At 42.5% G+C, this 22,015-nt stretch overlaps 1 protein-coding gene across 1 annotated transcript in view; it reads right to left on the bottom strand.

The window, feature by feature from the left end:
- Window positions 1-1,866: 1,866 nt before the first annotated feature.
- Cdh2 (cadherin 2) overlaps window positions 1,867-22,015 on the bottom strand; it is a 234,362-nt gene continuing 214,213 nt past the window's right edge. The window contains exons 15-16 of the mRNA XM_057788911.1: window positions 16,858-17,022; window positions 1,867-3,329 (exon numbers count right to left, since the gene is read on the bottom strand). Of these exons, the coding sequence (XP_057644894.1) occupies window positions 3,123-3,329; window positions 16,858-17,022 (372 nt within the window). The 3' untranslated portion in view covers window positions 1,867-3,122. The remainder of the gene's footprint in view (window positions 3,330-16,857; window positions 17,023-22,015) is intronic.

The following is a 22,015-nucleotide window of genomic DNA, read 5'->3' as shown; positions in this document are numbered from 1 at the left end:
CACTGCAGTCAGACCCAAGTTCGCAAGGATGGCCAAGATAAGTTTGCTTCTGGATCGAGTCTGAACATCACACTCATAAACAGAATTTTCAAGGCTTTATTATACTACATTTTTAAGCTATTTTACAGATCACTGGAAGCTACGACCAGGACTTGACCCCATGTCTAATTTCCACAGAAAAGAGAGTAAGGCCTTAGTTAGATCATCTTGAATTCTGCTGCTGGCTTTTAAAAAGCTGCTTCTTTTAGCTAAAAGGCTCATTGAAGTAACACTAAACATTTATAATTTTAGCCATGTTTAATTAACTTCCCTCTGGTTTCTTGAATCATGTAATTCCATCCTCAAGCTTCTAATTTGGAAAAATACTCCCACATGCAGAGGCTTGCACAGGCGTGTTTACTGTGGAATCATTTTTAATCATGAAAAAGGGAAACAAATTAAGAAACGATTCAATGAAACTATTAAGGCCATATTATGGAATTCTATGTAGCAGTTAAAAAGGATGAAGTGGAAACACATATATGGTATTATGAAAAAAGTCCAAGATAAAGTGTTAGCAAAATAAGAAAATAACAGGAAAATATATAGTATGTAACCTCATTTTCAGGAATATAAATTAAAATAAAATCTATATGCAAATGTGTATAGAGTCGTTTGGATAACAAGACCATGCATCACTACTAGTTGAATAGAAAAATCCGTTTGTAGTAAAACCAGCCCATCTACTACTCTTCACTGGTTGTCGGGAGCTTGGTTGAGAAATGTTTATATAAAGGGCCATGTCTGTGGAGAGCATCTGGGAAAAGGGGAGTTTTGAGAACTATTAATCACACACACACACACACACACACACACACACACACACACACACACTAACATTTTGTGTGTGTGTGATTGTTTGATTTATCTATGTATTTATGCTTTGCTGGCTTGGACCTTGTTAAGTCGATTGGGTGGCCTCTAATTTGTGATCATCTTCTTGTCTTTCCCTCCAGATGCTGGAACTGCAAGTGTGCGCCACTACAGCCACGTCGTGAGAAAATTACCTACCTGACAGAAACTGTACACATCGGAATTTGAAAGTCAGTTCAGTTTTCATTTGGATGTACAAATAACATGAGGGCACTGTCTATGAATTCATTTTAGACAGAGATGATCCAGTTTAGTGTGTTTTCATTATGGAAATTCTCGGAGCCTAGCATCTAAGGATCTGAAAAGCAACCAAGAGCCCATTTTACTGTGTGTATACAATAACTTTCAGGTTAGGAAAAGCAGTGCAGTTATGTAGAGGAGGTGTGTTGTGTGTGTTTTCTGAAGTCTACAGTGTAAGAATTAACGGTGCTATGACCATGAAGGTAGACAGGAAAATAGTGAGAATTCTTTCAGTTCTTACACAACCCACTTATGAACCATAGTTAAGAGATATGAACAGTTTTATAAAACTTAGCATGGCTGCTTCCTTCTCTGTCCCTCACTGTAGCACACACAACACACACAACTAAAGAAGAGGTTGAATTAAAGTCAGGAGCCAATCCTGAGCATCCTTCCCTAAGAACAAAGAACAAGGCCACGCCCTCCACCCACTTCAGTGTAACCAACAGCTTGGGTGGCAACAAAAGGTGAGCTAGCAATTTCACGTGTTCAGTGAAATTCATGAAGTTGTGTTTATGCCATGGCCACTGAGTTCCTTTTCCAGTCAACCAGTGTTCTATGCAGACACTCCAGGCATTTCTGTAGGAAGGAACTGAGAAGGAACACATCATTTTGCACTGCTGCTCCCACTCCCAGTGACCCCCTGACTCTTGGGGTTTCTGCCACACTCAAAGCAGCTCTGGGAGAAAGAAAAGGTTCAAACCAGTCACCAGATCCAAAGTCAGCATTTTATTCAGAACGCTGGGGTCAGAGGTGTATTGTTTATAATCTGGTACACAACACAGACGCAAAGCCGTCGTCAGGGTCTTTTCAGTTTAAAAGCTTTTTTTTTCTTTTTTTCTCTTTTTATTCATTTTTTGTTTGTTTTGTTTTGTTTTTTAAAAACACACACTTGCTAGTGCTGCCAGTACCAGGCCACCCCTTTTAACTTTTCCTTCCATTTTTGTGTGTAATTTTTTTTGGTACAAATTATGTAAAACATTTGTGCTAAGAACTTTTATCCCTCCCCTGAACAAAACAAAACAAAACAAAAAGAAAAGAAAATAATAAAAATTTAAAAAAATTAAAAATTAAAAATTGAGTATTCTAACTACAGCTCAACAGTTGAATCAAATGTCACTTTGTTTTGTAAATACTTTATCCATAACGAAAGATATTAACATGCAAAAAACCTGAATCCAAAGTCCAAATAATACATACACATGTTCTGAGTTCTCTGCACTCCTCCATAGTCTATGCTGATAAAACATTATGTACACACACCATTTTTACAGCGAGGTGGAAAAAATACAGGAAATAAAAAGGTGTACATGGATTAAGACCAAAATGTGTCTAACATTCTAGTTTATGAAAAAATTCAATTTTGCTACAAATCGGTGATATGAAAACTCCCTTTATCTGCAACCAGCTGCGTAAGTTTTAAGATTTTAGTGAAAAAAAAAATCTAAAGTCTAAAACTAGAAGTAATGTACATTTTTCCTATTTCATGGTCTTCCCCCCCCCACCCTAGGTAACAAAATCACTCCATGAGTTAATTTTTTTAATCTGTTTGTTTCATTCTGCATCTTAACAAAAGCAAACGCATTGTAACAAAAGTGTGTTGAAGCATGTCACATTTACCGTTCTGCTCCCGCCTCAAAATATTTTGTCTTTTCCTTATTGTTTCAGAAATCAGTACCATTAAAGCCTTAAACAGAAAACTAATTCCAATCTGAAAAAGGTACAAAAAGGCACATAAAATCCCAGTGCTTCTGTACTGTAAAATTCAAGTGTAGCTGAGCTCGGTGTTTTCCAGACAGTATCGGATCACTGATATTCCCTGGGAGCCCAAACTGGTTCGCAGCCTACGCCAAAGCCTCCAGCAAGCACGGTGCTAGTGGACTAGAGTTAAAGCCTAGCTTCTGTATGCTTTTTGGGAATATCAGGTGAAACTGTTCATACTTGTCCAAAAGCCAAGTCCGTCCTGCCGTTCAGTCGTCGCCGCCGCCGTACATGTCGGCCAGCTTCTTGAAGCGGGGTCCCCAGTCATTCAGGTAGTCATAGTCCTGGTCCCCACCGCTACTGGAGGAGTTGAGGGAGCTCAAGGAGCCGGCCGTGGAGCCGCTGCCCTCATAGTCGAAGACCAAGAGGGAGTCATATGGCGGAGCTGTGGGGTCGTTGTCAGCAGCTTTAAGGCCCTAGGTTAGGAGAGAGAGAGGAAGGAATTACAAGAGGATACCGGCTGACAGAGCACAAGGTCACCCAAGAGACTTTGGGGATCACAGCTTGCTCAAAGGTTTCCATTGGCAAGATCACAGCAATTTGAGCACACAGGAAAAGAAAAAGGTCCTCTAAGTCAGACAATTCTCTTTTTCAAGGAAACAATTCTAAGAGTAGCCATGACAAAAGAAGGAGATGGCGACTGGTTGGGGAATATATTTGACAAATGGAAAAAAGGGGTCATTCGTTTGCAGCTCTTAAGAGAGGATGAGATATGGAGACCTATGGCTAGGCCAAAAGAAAGTACTTACCAAACTGCAACCTAAATTTTAACAGGGTAATTACTATGAAAGCAACAAAATCATCGAATCACTGAACATGAACAATACTTTCCTTGGGATAAGATGTAATAAATGTGAATGAAAATCCATGGGATAAGAGCTTTTTGGAAAGAATAATTTAACTTACTAGTAGATCAGGGACTATGAAACAAACACAAAGGTCCTTGTGGTACAGGAACTTGGAGAGTGATTTTTCCCAGTTAAGTTGAATACCGCTGGGCAGCGGTAACGCACACCGTTAATCTCAGCAATCAGGAAGCAGGGGCAGGCAGATCTCCATGAATTTAAGATCAGCTTGGTCTACAAAGCTAGTTTCAGGACAGACAGTGCTACACAGAGAAACACGGGGCGGGGGGGGGGGAGGATATTGAATATAAACTATATGTGCATCAAAGAAGACATATATAGGAGAACCAAGTGGTCCTTGGCCCAATATCTGCTTACAATGTATTTTATAAGGCATGAATATACCAGAAAGCTCATGACAAATATCGGAACTATGGAATCTAGGCAAATGTCAGGAAATTGAAAAAAAGAAATGAAAACTGAGATTACCACAAAGACTCTGAATTCACCAAGGAAGTGACATTGACCTAATTTTGGAAGGCTGTTGATGGATAAGTGAAGGAAGGCCAGATACGTTACTACACCACACAGAGAGTCATATTAAAGCACCTTTTTAATAGGAACATAAAATGTGGAGTTAATTGATATAGTGTAAAAAGATAGGGCAGATTCTAAGTATGCTGTTTATAGCACAGTAGATCCACCTGGCAATAATCACAGAAAATAAGGCAGTCTCAGAAAGACAAATGTGTACTTTCTGCAATTTGTGGTTCTTTGACTTCGTGCATGTATACAAAACTGTGCAGTGTGTGTGTGTTTACACACAAACACATTCATGGCATGAAGGTAGAAGTGAGTCAGTGTCGAAGGACAAAGACCAATGGGCAAGGAGAGAGTAAAAAGGTGTGGGTGAGGGGTATGGAAGCAGTATTCCCAATGCATAACATAGACTTCTATGAATTGTCTTAAGTAAGGCACTTCCACATACAATAATTACATATAAGGAAAATTAGGATATTTTTTCAATAAAAAGTAGGGTGACTTCTAGATTTCATAGGCCGTAGAAAAGCTATGACCTGATATTTGTACATAATATAAATATGAGGGAGGGGAAGAAATTTTGTCAATCTAAAACTATATATACATATATATAAATATATATATATATATATATAAAGTGTTAAAAATAAAGAACACAAAAATGAGAAAGCAATTAGTATCCACATTCTCAACTCTTGGAATCAGGTGCTTTTAAGTATGCAGTTAAAGTATCTACAGCTAATTGTTAATTATGCACCACAAATATTAAAAAGAGAAACCAGCCTTAGACGGTCGGGATTTTCTCAGTTCCATTCTGATGCTCACAACACAGCAAGAACAGTTGTTTTCAAGCAATTACTGTTTGCCTACAGCTTTGGCTCAGCAGAAGCTGGTGGGCACCTAAGATGAAGAGACTTGTCATAGACTTTCTTCCTCGAGAGATCAATCTTTAAATATTTCCATGTTTTCTGAGTACATATTAACTTATGAATGTGTGATTGGGAGTTAACAGTCAACTCACAGACCAAACAGTCAACTGGAAGATGATGATCCTCTAGGCATGTGGGGAAATGATCTGGTTACAGTAACTGAGGTGGAGGACATGTCTGCTGTGGGTGGCATCGTTCCCTCACAGGATTCCTGGATTGTATAAATAGAGAGGGAGGGACCTGAGGAGCACGCACTTGGTCCTTTCTCTGCTGACTGACTGTGGTGGACCAGCCTGTGTTCCCTTTCTTCCCCTGGTGATGGCCTTCAACTGTGAGCCTGAAGAGTTTCTTTCTTCCTTGAAATGTTTCTGTCAGGCTATTTTGCCACAACAACCGGAAATGAAACTTTAAAAAAAAACCTTTTTTTTTTTTTTGTAAATAAGCATGTTCAATTTTTACAAGTTTAGCAATAAGGAATAAAGAAGAACCAGGAAAGTTAAGATCAGAGTCAGTATGCTGTAGTGTTTCTGAGATCAGACCAGAGCAAACACCTCAACTTTCACCATCATTCTCCTTGAGTCCCCACTATTGACTTATGTGAGACTGTAACAAGGTGAAGAGCAAAAGAGACATGGGGTTCAAGTGCTCACCAGTGTTGGTCAAAGAAAACTCAGTGAGTACCAGTCAATATTTTAATGGTTAGTTTTAAAGAAAAGAGAAAATCCTGCATTGACATTTGAAGTAAAAGTTAAGAGAAGTTATTTTAAGATATAAAACAGCAGCTGCTAGACTCCCATCAAAAAAACCAGAGCCAGAGCCTCCCAACTCTCCCACAGCCAAGAATTTCTTCCCAACAACCCTAACCATTTATAATTAGGCCCAACTTTCCCCCATATCATGTTATACTTCTTTTACCCCAGAAAGGGCTATTAAAGAAAAATTTAAAAGTCTTCAGAAAACCACTTCAATATGTAAAACAAAACTAATTCTGGACGAGACTTTACTTCTCTTATTTTTAGAAAAAGCTACAGTGCAGTTCTAAGACTGAGAACAACAACCCACACTTTCTCAGGATCCCTGTCTCCTTTCTGTGGCAGAGAGGGTTGCTGTCCTCAGTGATCCCCAGGGAAGCACACACCCAAGATGCCGCAGAGGTCTCTTTAGAGGTCACCCAGCTGTTGGGCTTGGTTGTGGCCAATGCTGTGAGGAGCAGGGAGAAGAAAGGCCACTCGAAGGGTCCTGAGGTGCTGCTGACAGTCCTTTGTCTGGTCAGTGAGGAGGGCAGTCTGCTACATGTGCAGGTTTACTTCCCCCCGAGCTCTCAATGAAAACTATGCGTGACTAAGGAAAGAAAGCCACCAATGGGCTTGGAACTTGCACAAGAATTGCGGTCATCACTACCACAAGCTAGCAATAGTTGTTAGTTACTGCAGCCCCAGCTCTTGAAAAGCCAAAGAATTCACCTTCATTCACTTTGTGCCGTCAATGCAAGACACAAGGTTTGGGTTTCTGTGACTCTAATGCATTGGGGACCTGCATGTGAACAAGCTAGATTCACTGACTGCCCTCTTGGGGCTCACAGTCACTTAGTATCACCTCGTATCTCCCCTTTTCCTACAAAATCTACCAACTACAATCATAGTTACTAAATGAATCTTTTAATTCAGCACCATCTAGTTTTGTTCTACACATGAAATAGACCCCAGAAGTAAAAATCAAAAAGCTTCATGGAAATTCTTAGTACAAAGGACTTCCTAAAAACAAGTACTAAGATTCTTTTCTGAAGAGATGAGTTGGGGATGCCGCGCAGTTGGTAGAGTGTTGCCCAGCATGGAAGAAGAACTGTGTTTGTTCCCCAAGATTGCCTTAACTAGGTGTTGGGTGCCCACTTGTAATCACAGCACCCCACAGAAAGAGGTAGTGTGATGAGATGTTTAAGGTTATTCTTGGAACGGCTGCAAAGCCAGTTCAAGGAGTTCAAGGCCACTCTGTGATATATAATACCCTATCTTAAAAGAGTCAATGGCAGGGCGGCAGAGCTTCAAGGACATCTGGAATGAGGGGTTGAAAAGTGATGACACAGATCCCCGTGTCCAAATGACTCACGCTTCAACTCTCTGGTCCGCACTGGTATGTCGGAAGACTCTGAGAATCTTCAGCAAACGTCTGAACACACTTCATTCAGCACTCCTTAAGATCAGTGTAATGCTTGAAGTAATCTATCCCATATCTGGTGCTGAGAATCTTAAAAATATCCTTTTCATCTTGAGAGATATACATTTCAGCTCCTGTGTTGGTCTTCTGACCACTATGGTAGTTTGAATTTGCTTTGTTGCTTTTACAGAGGAGTTAAGGCCATGGCATGCTTAGGGAGTCTACTGTGCATAGTAGGGCATAGTGTCACGAAGGGTGACATCACTGACCTGGAGGAATTCTTGGGGAAGTTCTTTCTAGGTAGGGGTCAGGAACTTCGAGCCCCTGTTACATGCATGGGATTGGTTTGCACTTCAGAACAGAGTGAATCATTTCGGGATGAGGTATTTCCTCAAAGGATCATAGGCAAGCTGAGAAACTGGCAATTATAGCCCTGCGGTCAAAGACTGCAGAATAAATCTGGGGGAGCAGTCTCCTGGATTCCTTATGGATTCCTTTATTCTTGGATATGGACCCTTGTCACTTGACGTATGAAGGACTGTTACTAAATTTACAAACCAACCACGTGTTTCTCCAGGCCTAACTCGATGTAGAAAAGTACGCTTGGCTCCTTAGTTCTCCTTTCATGGATCAGATCTGGAACTCTAGATAAATTTATCTGGGTGCTGTATCAGTTTTCTTCAGTCTAAGGTCCTTTGCAGAGTATAAACTGTGGCTACTTCTTGCTGAGCTTGTATTTATAGACTTTGGACCCTAAGCTTTTGGGGTGGAGACTGACTTTGATGGGAACTATAAAGGCACTCTGCAGAGAGGAACACAAGACGAATGGAAGGAGAAAGAGCCACTGATCTCCTGACATCGGCTTCTGTAGTCTTTGTGCCATAGCTTTGCATCGGCTCCCCATGTCCTGCCTGCAGCAGAGCGACAGGGACTTCTCACTGTTCTTCTCATCTCAGAACTCCAGCTCCTTTCCTGGGATGACTGTGGGTCTCTCACAAATGTGGTATCACTCCCTGTAGGCAAAGCCTTCAACATGCTTTTTAAGGCCTGCATACCCAAGGGACAGATTCACCCAGGGTGTGAAAGACAGTCTTCAACAGAGGTGCACAGGCACCTACTGGAAATAAAAGAAGTTGCCTTTATTTAAGAAAATTGATCTTAAAATTGATTAACAGTTTAAGTAAACAATAGAAGAGAGAAGCTGAGATAGAAGAATAAGATGGTGCTTTGCCAAGCCTGACTGACGGCTGGGTACAAAGCTCTATAGAGAAACCCTGTAGGACCCCGGTTTGCCCTAGCCTCAACCTGAGCACCCACAACTGAATTAAGCACCAGTTCTCCAAACCCTTGCGCACAGCTTCTATTTACATATTCATTTCTTTCTAGCTGCAATGTGATTGTAATGTTTCTCAACGTATTTTTATGATTAATATACCAATCATCTATCCACTCATCCATCCAACCATCCACCCACCCACCCACGCATCCCTCCATCCCTCCATCAACCCACTCATTCAGGCATTAGCCCACTGCAAATGCTGCTTTTGCTGTTGAGCTTGCCCCCCCCCCCCCCAGCTATGGGAGTCACACCTGTGGTTGCTCCAGTCACCTCGCCTCCCCTTGTTTGAATCACCTCAGAGTGTGAGGCCCCTTCCTGCCAAGGCTGTTTTGCAATCACATCCTTCTGGTCAGGACAATGTCTGAGTTCCGGATTCCCTTCTACAAGAGATTGTTTCCCTAATGCTCCAGACTTATATAGGTGGACATACTAGTATACAATTTTATATTATATATCAAAGCTAACATTAGTAACCTATTTGGTTATAGGGAGTTTAAGATGCTATTATTTTTATAAAAAGAGAATTTAATTTTTCATTTCAATTAAAAGACCATTGAGAATCTTTTTTTTTTTTTTACTGTAACATTTTAAGACGTTTTTAATAAAACAAACAGGATGTAGGAACCTAACTGAACATTAATCCCTCAAAGTTGTTCTATCCCTACTTCTACTAAAACCACCACTGTGGGAGACACTCCTTGGAAAGCCTCTTTGGGAAAAGCCTTAAAAGGCAGTTGTGAGCCCTGTTAGGAAATGCCCTTCCAAAGGCTGGGCTTCCTGGACATCTTCACTCGGAGAGTGACACCCAAAAGGTGGAGAAACAGCCGCGCAGGGCAGCCTGAACAGTGCGGGAGGGGAGGCTGCCCAGCAATCTGGGCTCAAAAGCTCCACTGTCAGCTGAAAAAACAAACTAAAAAATAAAGTAAAAATCACCAGCCAAACTCCTTTTTCATCACACTTGCATTTCGTTAAACAAAAAAAAGAAAGAAAAGAAAATACAGCACTCACACATGGTTCTTCTACGAATTCTAATTAAGAAATGTGACGTTCAGCCGGGCGGTGGTGGCGCACGCCTTTAATCCCAGTACTTGGGAGGCAGAGGCAGGCGGATCTCTGTGAGTTCGAGACCAGCCTGGTCTACAAGAGCTAGTTCCAGGACAGGCTCCAAAACCACAGAGAAACCCTGTCTCGAAAAAAACCAAAAAAAAAAAAAAAAAGAAATGTGACGTTCAGTGAGTTCTAGCACGCACAGTGGTGATCTTCAGAGACTGGACCAGCTTCCTGGCCACGTGAGGGGTACATGGGACGCAGCTGTTTACCTGAATGATTTCTATTTATTTATTTATTTATTTATTTATTTATTTATTTATTTATTTATTAAAGATTTCTGCCTTCACCAACCCCGCAACAGACAAAGGTCTGATCTCCAAAATATATAGAGAACTCAAGAAAGTAGACCGTAAAGGGCTAATCAACCCAATTAAAAAATGGGGCACTGCACTGAACAGAGAATTCTCAACAGAAGAAGTGCGAATGGCCAAAAGACATTTAAGGACATGCTCAACTTCCTTGGCGATCAGGGAAATGCAAATCAAGACAACTTTAAGATACCATCTTACACCTGTCAGAATGGCTAAAATAAAAAACACCAATGATAGCCTTTGCTAGAGAGGTTGTGGAGAAAGGGATACACTCATCCATTGCTGGTGGGAATGCAAACTTGTGCAACCACTTTGGAAAACAGTGTGGCGGTTTCTCAGGAATTTCGGGATCCACCTACCCCTGGACCCAGCAATACCACTCTTGGGAATATACCCAAGAAATGCCCTATCATACAACAAAAGTATATGCTCAACTATGTTCATAGCAGCATTGTTTGTAACAGCCAGAACCTGGAAACAACATAGATGCCCTTCAATGGAAGAATGGATGAAGAAAGTATGGAATATATACATATTAGAGTATTACTCAGCAGTAAAAAACGATTACTTCCTGAATTTTGCAGGCAAATGGACGGAAATAGAAAACACTATACTGAGTGAGGTGAGCCAGACCCAAAAAGAGGAACATGGGATGTACTCACTCATATTTGGTTTCTAGCCATGAATAGGGGACGTTGAGCCTATTATGCGTGATCCTAGAGAAGCTAATTAAGAAGGTGAACCCTAAGAAAAACATTTAGGCGATGAAAGGAGACAGAGACAAAGACCCACATTGGAGCACCGGACTGAAATCTCAAGGTCCAAATCAAGAGCAGGAGACAGAGCACGAGCAAGGAACTCAGGACCGCGAGGGGTGCACCCACACACTGAGACAATGGGGATGTTCTATCAGGAACTCACCAAGGCCAGCTGGCCTGGGTCTGAAAAAGCATGGGATAAAACCGGACTTGCTGAACATAATGGACAATGAGGACTACTGAGAACTCAAGAACAATGGCAATGGGTTTTTGATCCTACTGCACTTACTGGCTTTGTGGGAGCCTAGGCAGTGTGGATGCTCACCTTACTAGACCTGGATGGAGGTGGGTGGTCCTTGGACTTCCCACAGGGCAGCGAACCCGGATTACTCTTAGGGATGATAAGGGAGGGGAACTTGATGGGGGAGGGGGAGGGAAATGGGAGGTGGTGGCAGGGAGAAGGCAGAAATCATTGAGAATCTTTTATTGATATAAAATTGTCTGAAATAATCATTACTGCATTTCTAACAATACAGAGACACACACTATGCCAAGCATTTCACACATGCTGTCTATTTCTTGTTGCTGTTGTTTTGTTTTTTGAGACAGGGTTTCTCTGTGTAGCTCTGGTTGTCCTGGAACTTGTTCTGTAGACCAGGCTGGCCTCAAACTCAGAGATCTGCCTGTGTCTGCCTCCTGAGTGCTGAGTTTAAAGGTGTGTGCCATCACACCGCATCCACACATGCCACCTTATTAAGATTCCACTACAACCTCAAAAGAAGGTTCTATTTTATTTCCTGATTACAAAAATGACAATTGGAAACCCAGAGATGAACGTCAAGGGCCTCAAACTTGCACAAAGTCCCAGTTCTGAGAGGTGAGCTGGATTTGAACTCAGACAAGCCCCACAGTCCTTTTGGAGTGAAACGATGTGCTTTAAAGCTGACAAAGTAAATGTAATTAACAAGAGAAAGAAGCAGTGTAAGCTTTAGTAGTTCCAACCCATTCTCCTACAAAGCCCTTCCGGTTCTCCTACAAAGCCCTTCCGGATGTTGTAAGCAATGTTAAGGCAGAAGTCAGTCCTCTCACCAAAGGGCACACATGATTTTAATTCCTCTCAGATAAGGGCATGTGAGATTGATGCAGTTATTGGAGATATGCTAATTTCTACTAAGGAGCTGAGATTAAATGAATTTATTTCACTATTCTCACCTTCTGAAGGTCATGTTCAAAAACGCAAACAGAATGAAATTCTAACTAAAATCCAAAAACAGGTGTCTTGCTCTACTCTACCTGCTTGACTAGAAATGAGTTCACTTGTGAGATTCACGGCAACGCTCATTCATTAAGTAAACAAGCTGGAGAATGTTCTCGGGAGCGTCCCTATTTCTTGTATCTATAAAAGCGCTCCAATTATAATCACCACTATATTATTCTTCCTTTGGAACATTTGGTCCTCTGCTAAATCAAATAAGACCTGGAGATAAATAAATTTGTATGTATTTGCAATGTTTTCACAAAGTGTACTGGAGTTCTTTCCAGGTGCCTCCAAATGTTTCGAAATACATGTATTTATTTTTGTTTGCCAAGTTAATGAAAGATATTGAGTAAGTCTTAATTGTTCCCTGGGATGGAAGAATCCGCATGGTGCTTCTGAGGATTGTATAACTTCTAGAGAGTATTAATCTCTTTTCGTTTGCCCACAGAATCAACTATCATATCCTGCTACTCGCTTTTGTTGTTTTTGAGATGCATAAATCTGCTTGGACTTCCTCCTGCCTCTAATTGTAGGACTGTTTTGTTGTCATTATTTTGTTTTTTAAAGACAAGGTGTCTTTTAGCTAAATAAGGTTGTCACGGAAACCATTATGTAGCCAAGAATGACCTTGAACTGATGTTCCTGCCTCTGCTGAGCGCTGGGACTGTAGGTGTATGCCCCCACAGACAGTACACGAGACGCTGGGGATTGAACCCAGGGCTTTGCACAAGCTACAGCTACACTCACTTCCCTGGTCCTCGGACACGTCAAGGCTTGATTGTAGTCCCCTTTCTAATTCCTGTATTTTGAGATCATGCTCAGCTTCATGGATTTGCTGCTATTTTGAAAATGACTAGAAGTGTCATTGATCTTTTTATTCATTCACTCACCAAAGTATCTGCTCTACCCCATCCAGCCACACCCAGGAATAAGGACCCATTTCCTTGGCCACAGAAGACCTCACAGGGAGGATGAATGGAACCACAGATGGTTTTTAATAATGGGGGTAAGCCCCAGGTAGGGTTGGGTGACACTGGACAGCACCTGTCTCTGTTCTGTGTCCTGATCCTTTCTGGCATGGCAAGGAAAGGTGAGTTTGAGTCTGGAAGAACAGAATCCAATTATAAGCCAGGGGTGCAAGGGACAGATAAAGCCACCTTTCAATGTTCTGCGAGGGACCGGGGATGAGACCGAAACAAGTATAACCCCGGCACGAGGGGCCGTCTGTGCATCGTGAGCATAACTTCACTATTGAACAGAGGCTCCTCGACTGAGGATGGATGCAGTCCCCACCAACACATTGACAAGATTGTAAGTGAAAATACACCTAATACATCTAAAGTACTGAATGTCGCAGAGCAGCCACACAGAGCAAGAAATAGCCCTTGCTCTAGAGAACCCATATACTCAGGTGAGAGACAAAAATATTGACAGTTGCACCCTCAAATGGAAGAGAGAATATCGACAGTCACACTCTCCAATGGCAGAGAGAATATTTACAGTCACAGTCCAGGCGGCTGGGGAGGATTGTGTCAGGAGAAAAATCACTTGGTCTTTCCAGACATCTCAAGGACAGTTTCAGAGACGAGATGTTTGCACTGGATCCTTATGGCTACAGAAAACTTGCAGATCGAGAAAGCATGAGTTTTTCCTGTTCAAAAGGGCCATCCTTTGGCGCCTGCAAGTACCTTAGGACTGCAGTTTAAGAAGAACTCGGGGAGCCGGGCGGTGGTGGCGCACGCCTTTAATCCCAGCACTTGGGAGGCAGAGGCAGGCGGATCTCTGTGAGTTCGAGGCCAGCCTGGTCTACAAGAGCTAGTTCCAGGACAGGCTCCAAAACCACAGAGAAACCCTGTCTCGAAAAACCAAAAAAAAAAAAAAAAAAAAAAAAAAAAAAAAAAAAAAAAAAAGAAGAACTCGGGGAATGAAGGAAATTGCAGGAATCAGCCTATGATTAGCCTTATAACTGCACTTAGGGCTTGATTTTTATTTCTAAGAGAAGAATATTAGGGCTGGAACTGACTCCCACAGTGAGCTGCACCACAGGGCCCTGCAGAAGCACCTAAGGTTTGAATTCCACTCATCAAAACTCTTAATTGCAAGAAAATATAGTTCTCACACCTGTAGTTCTAAAATTCATTATATCTTAAAACTCAATAACCAAGAGGATAATTCAATGTTTTTTCAGAACAATATACAACAAATACAGACACAAGTCCATTGGGTACTCTTACATAAATAAATGTGATTCATAAGCTCCTGAAACTGTCTCTAAGCAAATCTGCGTAAGAACAGAGCAAGTCAGAACACAGATTACAGAAAAAAGGAGATAGTAGCTTTCCTCTCTTCCCTTCTATATGGTCTTAATGGTTATTTGCCACAAATTAATCCATTACTTTCTCAACAGAAGCCAACATGTTTGGAAAGCAGCCTCTTTTCATTAGGAACAGACAGCAATGAAAAGTCACAACTCTCCTTTAAAACTTTGTTAAATAAATTATTATTCTTACACTTTATTTAGTTTGTGTGTGTGTGTGCACACGCGCACACGCGTGCTCACGTGCATGCCACTGTGTCCATGTGAATGTGAGAGCACACTTGTGATCCACATGGATTCCCGGGATCAAATGCAGATCATCAGATGGTGGGATGTGCCTTTATCCACTCATCAAAATCGCCAGCCCCTATTTCAAAACTTACTACATATGAAACTTTACAATAGACTGCTAACGTATATATATATTTTACAGCTATGTCAATAAAGCCCATGAAACAAGAGGCTCATGTTGTGGAATATTACCTTAACTAGGTGAAGATGTGCTATATCTGTTTAGTCTACATTTGTTTAATTATGTAAAAATGTGTTGTTTGCCTGCCTAAGGTACAAAACTGGATGAAATAAAAAGCTGGATGGCCAGGGGCCAGGCAGAGGAGGGATAGGTAGGGCTGATGGGCAGAGAGAGTAAGGAGGAGAAGGGATCTAGGCCCGAAAGACAGAAAGAGAAAGAACTTGGGAGACACGGAGGGCCAGCAAGTCAGTCAGGCAGCCATCAGCCAGCCAGACAAGGAGGAGTAGGTCATACAGAATGAAAGAAAGGTAAAAATGCCCAAGGCAAAACGTAGATGAAGAGAAACAGGTTAGTTTAAGTTATAAGAGCTAGTGGAACAAGCACATGATAATATTGTCTCCATTTCATGATTTGGGAGCTGGTTCGCAGCCAACAGAAAGCTTGCTAGTGACTCATCAAGCCTGCTCCATGATCAAAGCCACATGCAATGGCCAACCTTGCACGCTGTGATGTATAGAAATCAATGGTGACTTTGGAGTGCCCAGCATCTGAGCAGAGACCACAGCTTCTGCTATATATTCAGCCAGTATCGTTAACTATCACTGTCTTATATGAACAATAAAAAAAGCCTGGCTAGTATCTAAACAGAAGAAGCACAAGTCATTCTATGTCAAAACTTTAGTATCAGCCATAGCAGGACTCTTGGGAGCAATGAATAAAAGAATGACGGAGAATTCTCACAGTGAAATTGTGTCTGCTGCGTCCAGTGGAGAATTAGTTCCCTCACACAGAGGCTTTTAAGTCTCCTCTACAAGGCCAGTGTTCAAGTCACATGGTATTTAATTTAGCCACTCTTCCAACTGTCATTTGATGAGTTGATGAAGAGGTAATGAATTCTCATCAGTACAGAAAAAGGCAAAGAGAACTCCTGTTTGCTTATTAAGGCTAATCCAGGAAGTTAGAATCCAGGAAGTTAGAATGCAGGGCAGTACTGGTCTGTTTGTTGTCTATAGGCTGCGCCTAACGTATGATCACGGCATTTTACAGTACAGGATGTTGGCTGATGCCTCCCTTTTGGACTGACTGAAACCATTGAGGGTGCTGGGAAGACAGCTCAGTCTATAATGCGCCTCCTCTGCAAGCTTCAGGACCTGTTTGATCCTCAGCATCCATGTGAAAAAAGTCCGTCTATGTGCCGAGTGTTTATTAGCCCAGCACTGGGGAGGTGGAAACAGGTGGATGTCCTTGAAGCTTGAAGGTCAGCCAGTCTAGTCTACAGGGTGAGTTCCAGGCTCATGAGAGATTCTGTCTCAGAAAATCAAGTTCGATAGTGCCTACAGAATGTTCCCCAGGCTGTCCTCTAGTTTCCAAAAACACATGAATGTAGGTTCCCATGTACACCTGCACATATATGTACATCTGCACGTACATTTAAAAAGCTTGTTCTCTGTCACCGAAGTGATATTTCTTTTCATATAAACATAAAATCAAAAATAATGATATTTTAATGAATTATATTAAATAGCTGTGTCCCAAATGTGCATGCCACAGAGACCCAATCTTAAGAATACAATAAGATGTCCTACAAGAAAGTGAGTAATTTTCTTCAACAGTGCAGTTACTGGGCAATTGCTAATGCTCCTACACATAACCCCTTATTCATACTCATGCAACTAACCCTAATTAAACACTTGGGGTCACCACGAAGAAAGAAATGAAAGTAGAAGGAGGACTAGTTGGGAAGAGGAGGGGATCAGTGGAAGTGGGGGGATCAAGAGATGTAATGGGGTAAACAAGCAATACATATTATACACGTGCATAAATTACCATAAAGAAACTGATTCTGTATAGCTAATATATGTTAATGTGTTAATGAAATAAAATTTTACAAAAGAAAGCGAGTCTCTGCACCTCATTAATGAAGTCCCCAATGTCCCCAGGGTGTGGGGCTGCAGAGCGGACTGGATACTGTGGCTCGGCATGGATGGGCCTCTCGTCTAGCCGTCTGATCCCCACAGGCTTGATGGTGTCAGGCTCTACAGTGTCTGGCTGCTGGAGCTGGCTCAGGTCGTAGTCCTGCAAGGGAAGGAACCAGAAAGCATAGGAGATGAACACCAAGAAGGAAGATTACAACCTTTGTTTTTAAACACATCCTCGGAACGCATGGAAATGAGTGCAATTTAACATAATGGAAAAGTTGCCACTAGGAGTTTTTCATGTTATGATTAAATATTTCTTTCACACAGCTCTTTCTTCTGTGTTTTCCATTTCTGCAGTCTGTGCTCCATCTGTTTTCGAGCGCTCCTCATCAGCTCCCAATGGGAAACAGCAGTGACGAGGTCTCACTACAACATGACTAAGAATCCAACTGCAGCCTGCCCTGTGGCAGCGAAGCAACCATGTCTCCAACATCACACACAAGTACTGGGCTGCACGTCTCTGCTCTCTGAGGAAGGCATTGGTGCATGGAGGTTGAAACCCAACCTTCCATCCCTCCCTTCCTTCTAGAGTCTTGAATTTCTTAGCCATAAATTATGGTCTGTGGACCAGCCTGACTTGTGCGCTAGTTTTAGTTAAGAATGGCCTTCAAATTTTCAAAGAGTTACTTAAAACATCAAACAAGAAAAATAAGCCCCGGTGACTCTCTGTAGCCCATAGAACCAAAGTATTTTCCGTTTGATCTAGGCCTGTTGGACCAGGATGAGCCTGGATTCCTCTCCATGTAGTCCTGTGGAATGTTCTGGAAAAACAGCCTGTGCTTTTGCAGAGAGGCAGAGTGATGGTGTAAAAAGGGTCCTCTGGGCATAGCCTGGGCTCTCCCAACTACTTTCAGTTAGCGCACCAGCCACTTGGACAGGAGTACACAAGGAAAACAGCTATACATTGAAACCAAATCCAATTCCAGTTTGGGCAAACGCTGTGTTTTTCAAACCTCTACTTCAGTGGTTCATGATCCTTTGGGAGTCATATACCAGGTATCCTGCATATCAGATATTTACATTACAAGTCATAACAGTGGCAAAATCACAGTTATGGAGCAATAACAAAGTAGTACTTTTTTGGTTGGGGGTCACCACAACAAGAGGAGCTGTGTTAATGGGTCACAGCATTAGGAAGGGTGAGAACCACTGGTCTACATTCTGGTGCTACAAAGCGGCAAGTTCTGAGCGTCCCCAAAGTGCATAACCATTCAACATTGACATTCTCAGAAAACACCAACTTCCTGGCATTCCTCTCGGTTCAGCCTGCATTGCTCTGTCTAAACTCAGCTTAAATGCTTTCGAGGTTTCTCCACCGTGGGTCTGATTTATTCAGAACTCAAACAGTGACTATGTCTGGCCGTGTGCCAGGTGCTGTACATATGTCTGCTCATTTAATCTTTTTAACACATTTTATCATCTCCCTTTAAGATAGGAAGATGTGGAGTGGCAATGAACCCAAGTCACCCACCCATGGTCATGGAGATACTAGCTCACAAAACAGGCTTGGTCTGTGGATGTGTTAGACGCCACAGCCTGGCTCCTTTCACAGCCTACGGCAGTGAGTCAAGCCCAAGCTACAAGAATGGTTTTAAAGAGAGATGAGCCGCATAGATGGTCTGGACAAAGAAAGGAAAGGCGGGGGACAACTCAAGTATTCAGGGACACTAAAGGAAGTCGAGAAAACCTCATATCCACAGTGTGCCTGCCACTCTGCCAGTTCAGGGTTTTTCTGTAGCTTTGGAGTCTGTCTTGGAACTAACTCTTGTAGACCAGGCTGGCCTCGAACTCACAGAGATCTGCCTGCCTCTGCCTCCCGAGTACTGGGATTAAAGATGTGCGCCATCACCGCCCGGCTCGCCTAATTCTTAACCAGCCTGTGAAGAATGCTTCATTGCTTCTTTTCTAGATATGTGACTGAGAGATTCTAAGTGGGCTGAGTTGCTTGCTCAAAGCCGCGTGGTTAGTGGGTCAGCATGGGAATTAAAACCACGGCGTCTGTCTTTAATGTGTCGGATTTTATTATAACACTAGGCTGGTGGAGTAGCACTTGTTACAACTTTCCTCCCTCTGAGTAGTTATTTACCTAGTTTGATGCAGCCTGGTATGTAATGGCCCTAGGGTAGGTGGATGGAAAAGCCACCTGGACCAGGATGTGCCATGTGATGTACAGAGAAGGGCAAGCCAGAGAGGGGCCCAAACTCTGAATACCCCTAGTGCTGAAAAGACCCCATTGGACAACTGGCTTTAGGTTTGAACCTGGATCTACATGTGGGCCAGAGAGACATCGCTGAGGAAGGAGAACCAGCGGCATGGACAGGGGCACAGGAAGAAGAGTTAGGTCATCCCTAAACAACCGAGGAGAGTGGTTTGAACAGTCATGCGCTCCAGTTTCAACCTTAGAGACTTTAGGAGCTGTAGAGTGTCTTACAGGCCTAAAGTGACATAACTTGAGAAAAATCTTTAAAGCAGTATAAGGAGGGATTCATTTCAAAAAATTTTAAATGCTTTCACCAAGTGAAGTGCGGTTTTCCAGGCCATGTTGAATTGCTCAGCTAGCGATCACAGGAGAGACCGGTGAGGAGAGGGACTCCTCTAATGAAACTTGTCCTGGAAAGGGAAGCCAGGTGGGAAGGAGACTGCTAGCTAACAAATGCTTCTATGCTCAGCGTGCAGTCACTCTATTAGGAAGTCTTACTTACAGAAAACAGGGTAATCGTGTGTCTAAAGGCTGTCTTTATCAGATGAAACAGTCCTTGGTACTCTTGGATGCGCCTGTGAGACTTCAGCGTGACAGCAGTGAGAGCACAGAGGGCGGGGCAGGTTGATCGAGAATGGCCCTATAGGCTCATGGGTTTGAGGACTTAGTCACTAGGGAGTGGCCTCATTGGAGGGTGCATGTCACTCACTGGGGGTGGGCTTTGGGGTTTCAAATGCTCAAGCCAGGCCCAGTGTCTCTCTCACTCTCTCTGGTGCCTGCAGGTCTGGATTTAGAAGTCTGGGTTCCTCCTGCACCATGTCTGCCTGCATAGCCACCATGCACCGTGCCATGCTCCCCACCATGGACTAAACCTCTAAAACTGTAAGCAAGCTCCCAGTGAAATGTTTTCTTTTCTAAAGTTGCCGTGCTCATGATGTCTCTTCACAGCAAGAGAACACTGATGAAGGCTGAAGGGTTTCTTTTCTATACCAAACTAAGTAAGCCTGACGGTTTAATAAGCCTGATATTCTCCCACTGAACAGAGCCCTCTACCCTGACATCCCGGCAATGTCCACTGTATCTTCAGGTCGCGAATACAAGCACATTTCCACTGGCTAACACCGTTTAAAAAACATTCGATGTCCTGCCAACATTTAGACACACTTCTGACAAGAACACTGAAAGCTCAATACAGGAGGGGGAAAGTTCCCATCCTTACAGGGTGACACATTGCAGGTGACAGCAGCTACTCCCTTAGCAGCACCGTCTCCTGGCCATCATCACCCACCAAAGCACAGCTACATACACATACAGCAGGTTATTAGTCTGCAGAGTTTTTTTGAAGCTCTGGCCTGCTTCTGAAAGAATCAGAGAGCAGAGTTGAGGAGATGGCTCAGTGGGTGAGAACGTTTACTGTGCAAGCATGAGGACACGAGTTCAGATCCCCAGCACCCAACAAATGACTGTACGAAGCTGTCACCTAAGGGCTGGTGTGGGTGCAGGCAGAGACAGGAGGATTGCTGGGACTGGTTGGCTTCCTGTTGAGCTTCACGTTCAGTGAAAAACAAAACTGTCTCAAAGGGATAAGAGCAGGACTTGCAAGGTCGTCCACTTATCTCAGCATGTGCACACACACACACATATGCTCCCATATAACATACACACACACACACACACACACACACACACACACACACACACCGTTTTGTCCAGGTGTAAACCAAATGTTGGCTGGAAGCAAGTGTTGAATATAATTGCAGCGATGATGTTCATGCCAGCCATCAAAAGAACAGCTGATTCACGAGTTGCGCCTTGGATCACATTACCGTCCTTGGCAGTAATTCACATCAGTGAAGGAGAGACAGGACCCCAGGCCCATCCCTGAGAACAGTGCCAGGGTGATTTATCTCCCCATGATGATAGAAACCTGGTAAGTTGCTCAGTTATAATGGGATCAAAGAGAATCAGAAAGCCATTGATTTACAGCAAGCTAGAGGCTGGGCTAAAGGGAGACTTAAGAGTGTCTTTGTGTTGGCTTCCTCTGCTCTATGGAGAAAGCAAACTATCAGCATCTGGTGGCAGGAAGCACGTGGCAGGGTCTGCGGGGGGAGGTCAAGGGACAGGCTTTGCTCTTGATGTTGCTCTGTGTCGTATGGCAAAAGTCCTGCCCCGAGGGTTCAATTTTAGACATTTTGATAAAAGCTCACTCTATATGAATTCCCTAAATTATATATCTTTAAACCCCATCATGCTTTCTTAAAACACAAAAATTACAACATGTAGGATAAGAATTAAAGTGAGAACTACAGAGACCTAAAATTCAATGCAGGTCTTTGTGGTCCGTGGTTTAAGCCATGTAGACTGTGAAGAGCAAGCGATCTTATCTAGATCCCAGAATTCTGGAGGCTGAATGGCTCTGACACTTGCTTTATGACTCTCAAGTTTTACAATGTGAACGTCTCAAAGAAATTTGATTTTCAAATGGAAGTCAAACAAAACTGTATTTCAACTCATCTTTGGGATGCATGTTAATTGACAAGAATCATTAAAAGTAGGCGTGGAGTTGGGGCTTTTGTACTATTTGTGAAATATTAATACTTGCATTAAAGAACTAAACCTTCTTTCTTAAGATTTAGAACGCTTTAAGGGGGATTTAATTTTGGGAGAGCTAGTGGGAGGTTAACAGCTGAGGCTATGGTTCTGGCTTTTGTTGTTAAAATTCCACTGACTTGTAACGATTTACAGTTGATCAAATGATACCAGCACAAATCTACCTTGAGGCATTTGGTTGTGCTAATAAAATAAAACAAAACAAAACACAACAACAGAATATATAAAATTTCAGGCTTTCAGACAAATATTGTAGGGAAGGAAATATCAAAAGAATGTA

The sequence above is a fragment of the Chionomys nivalis genome, chromosome 14, assembly GCF_950005125.1.
Source record: "Chionomys nivalis chromosome 14, mChiNiv1.1, whole genome shotgun sequence".
Lineage (NCBI taxonomy): Eukaryota > Metazoa > Chordata > Mammalia > Rodentia > Cricetidae > Chionomys > Chionomys nivalis.
The sequence above is the reverse complement of the archived record's forward strand: the minus strand, read 5'-3'. Positions and strand labels throughout refer to the sequence as shown.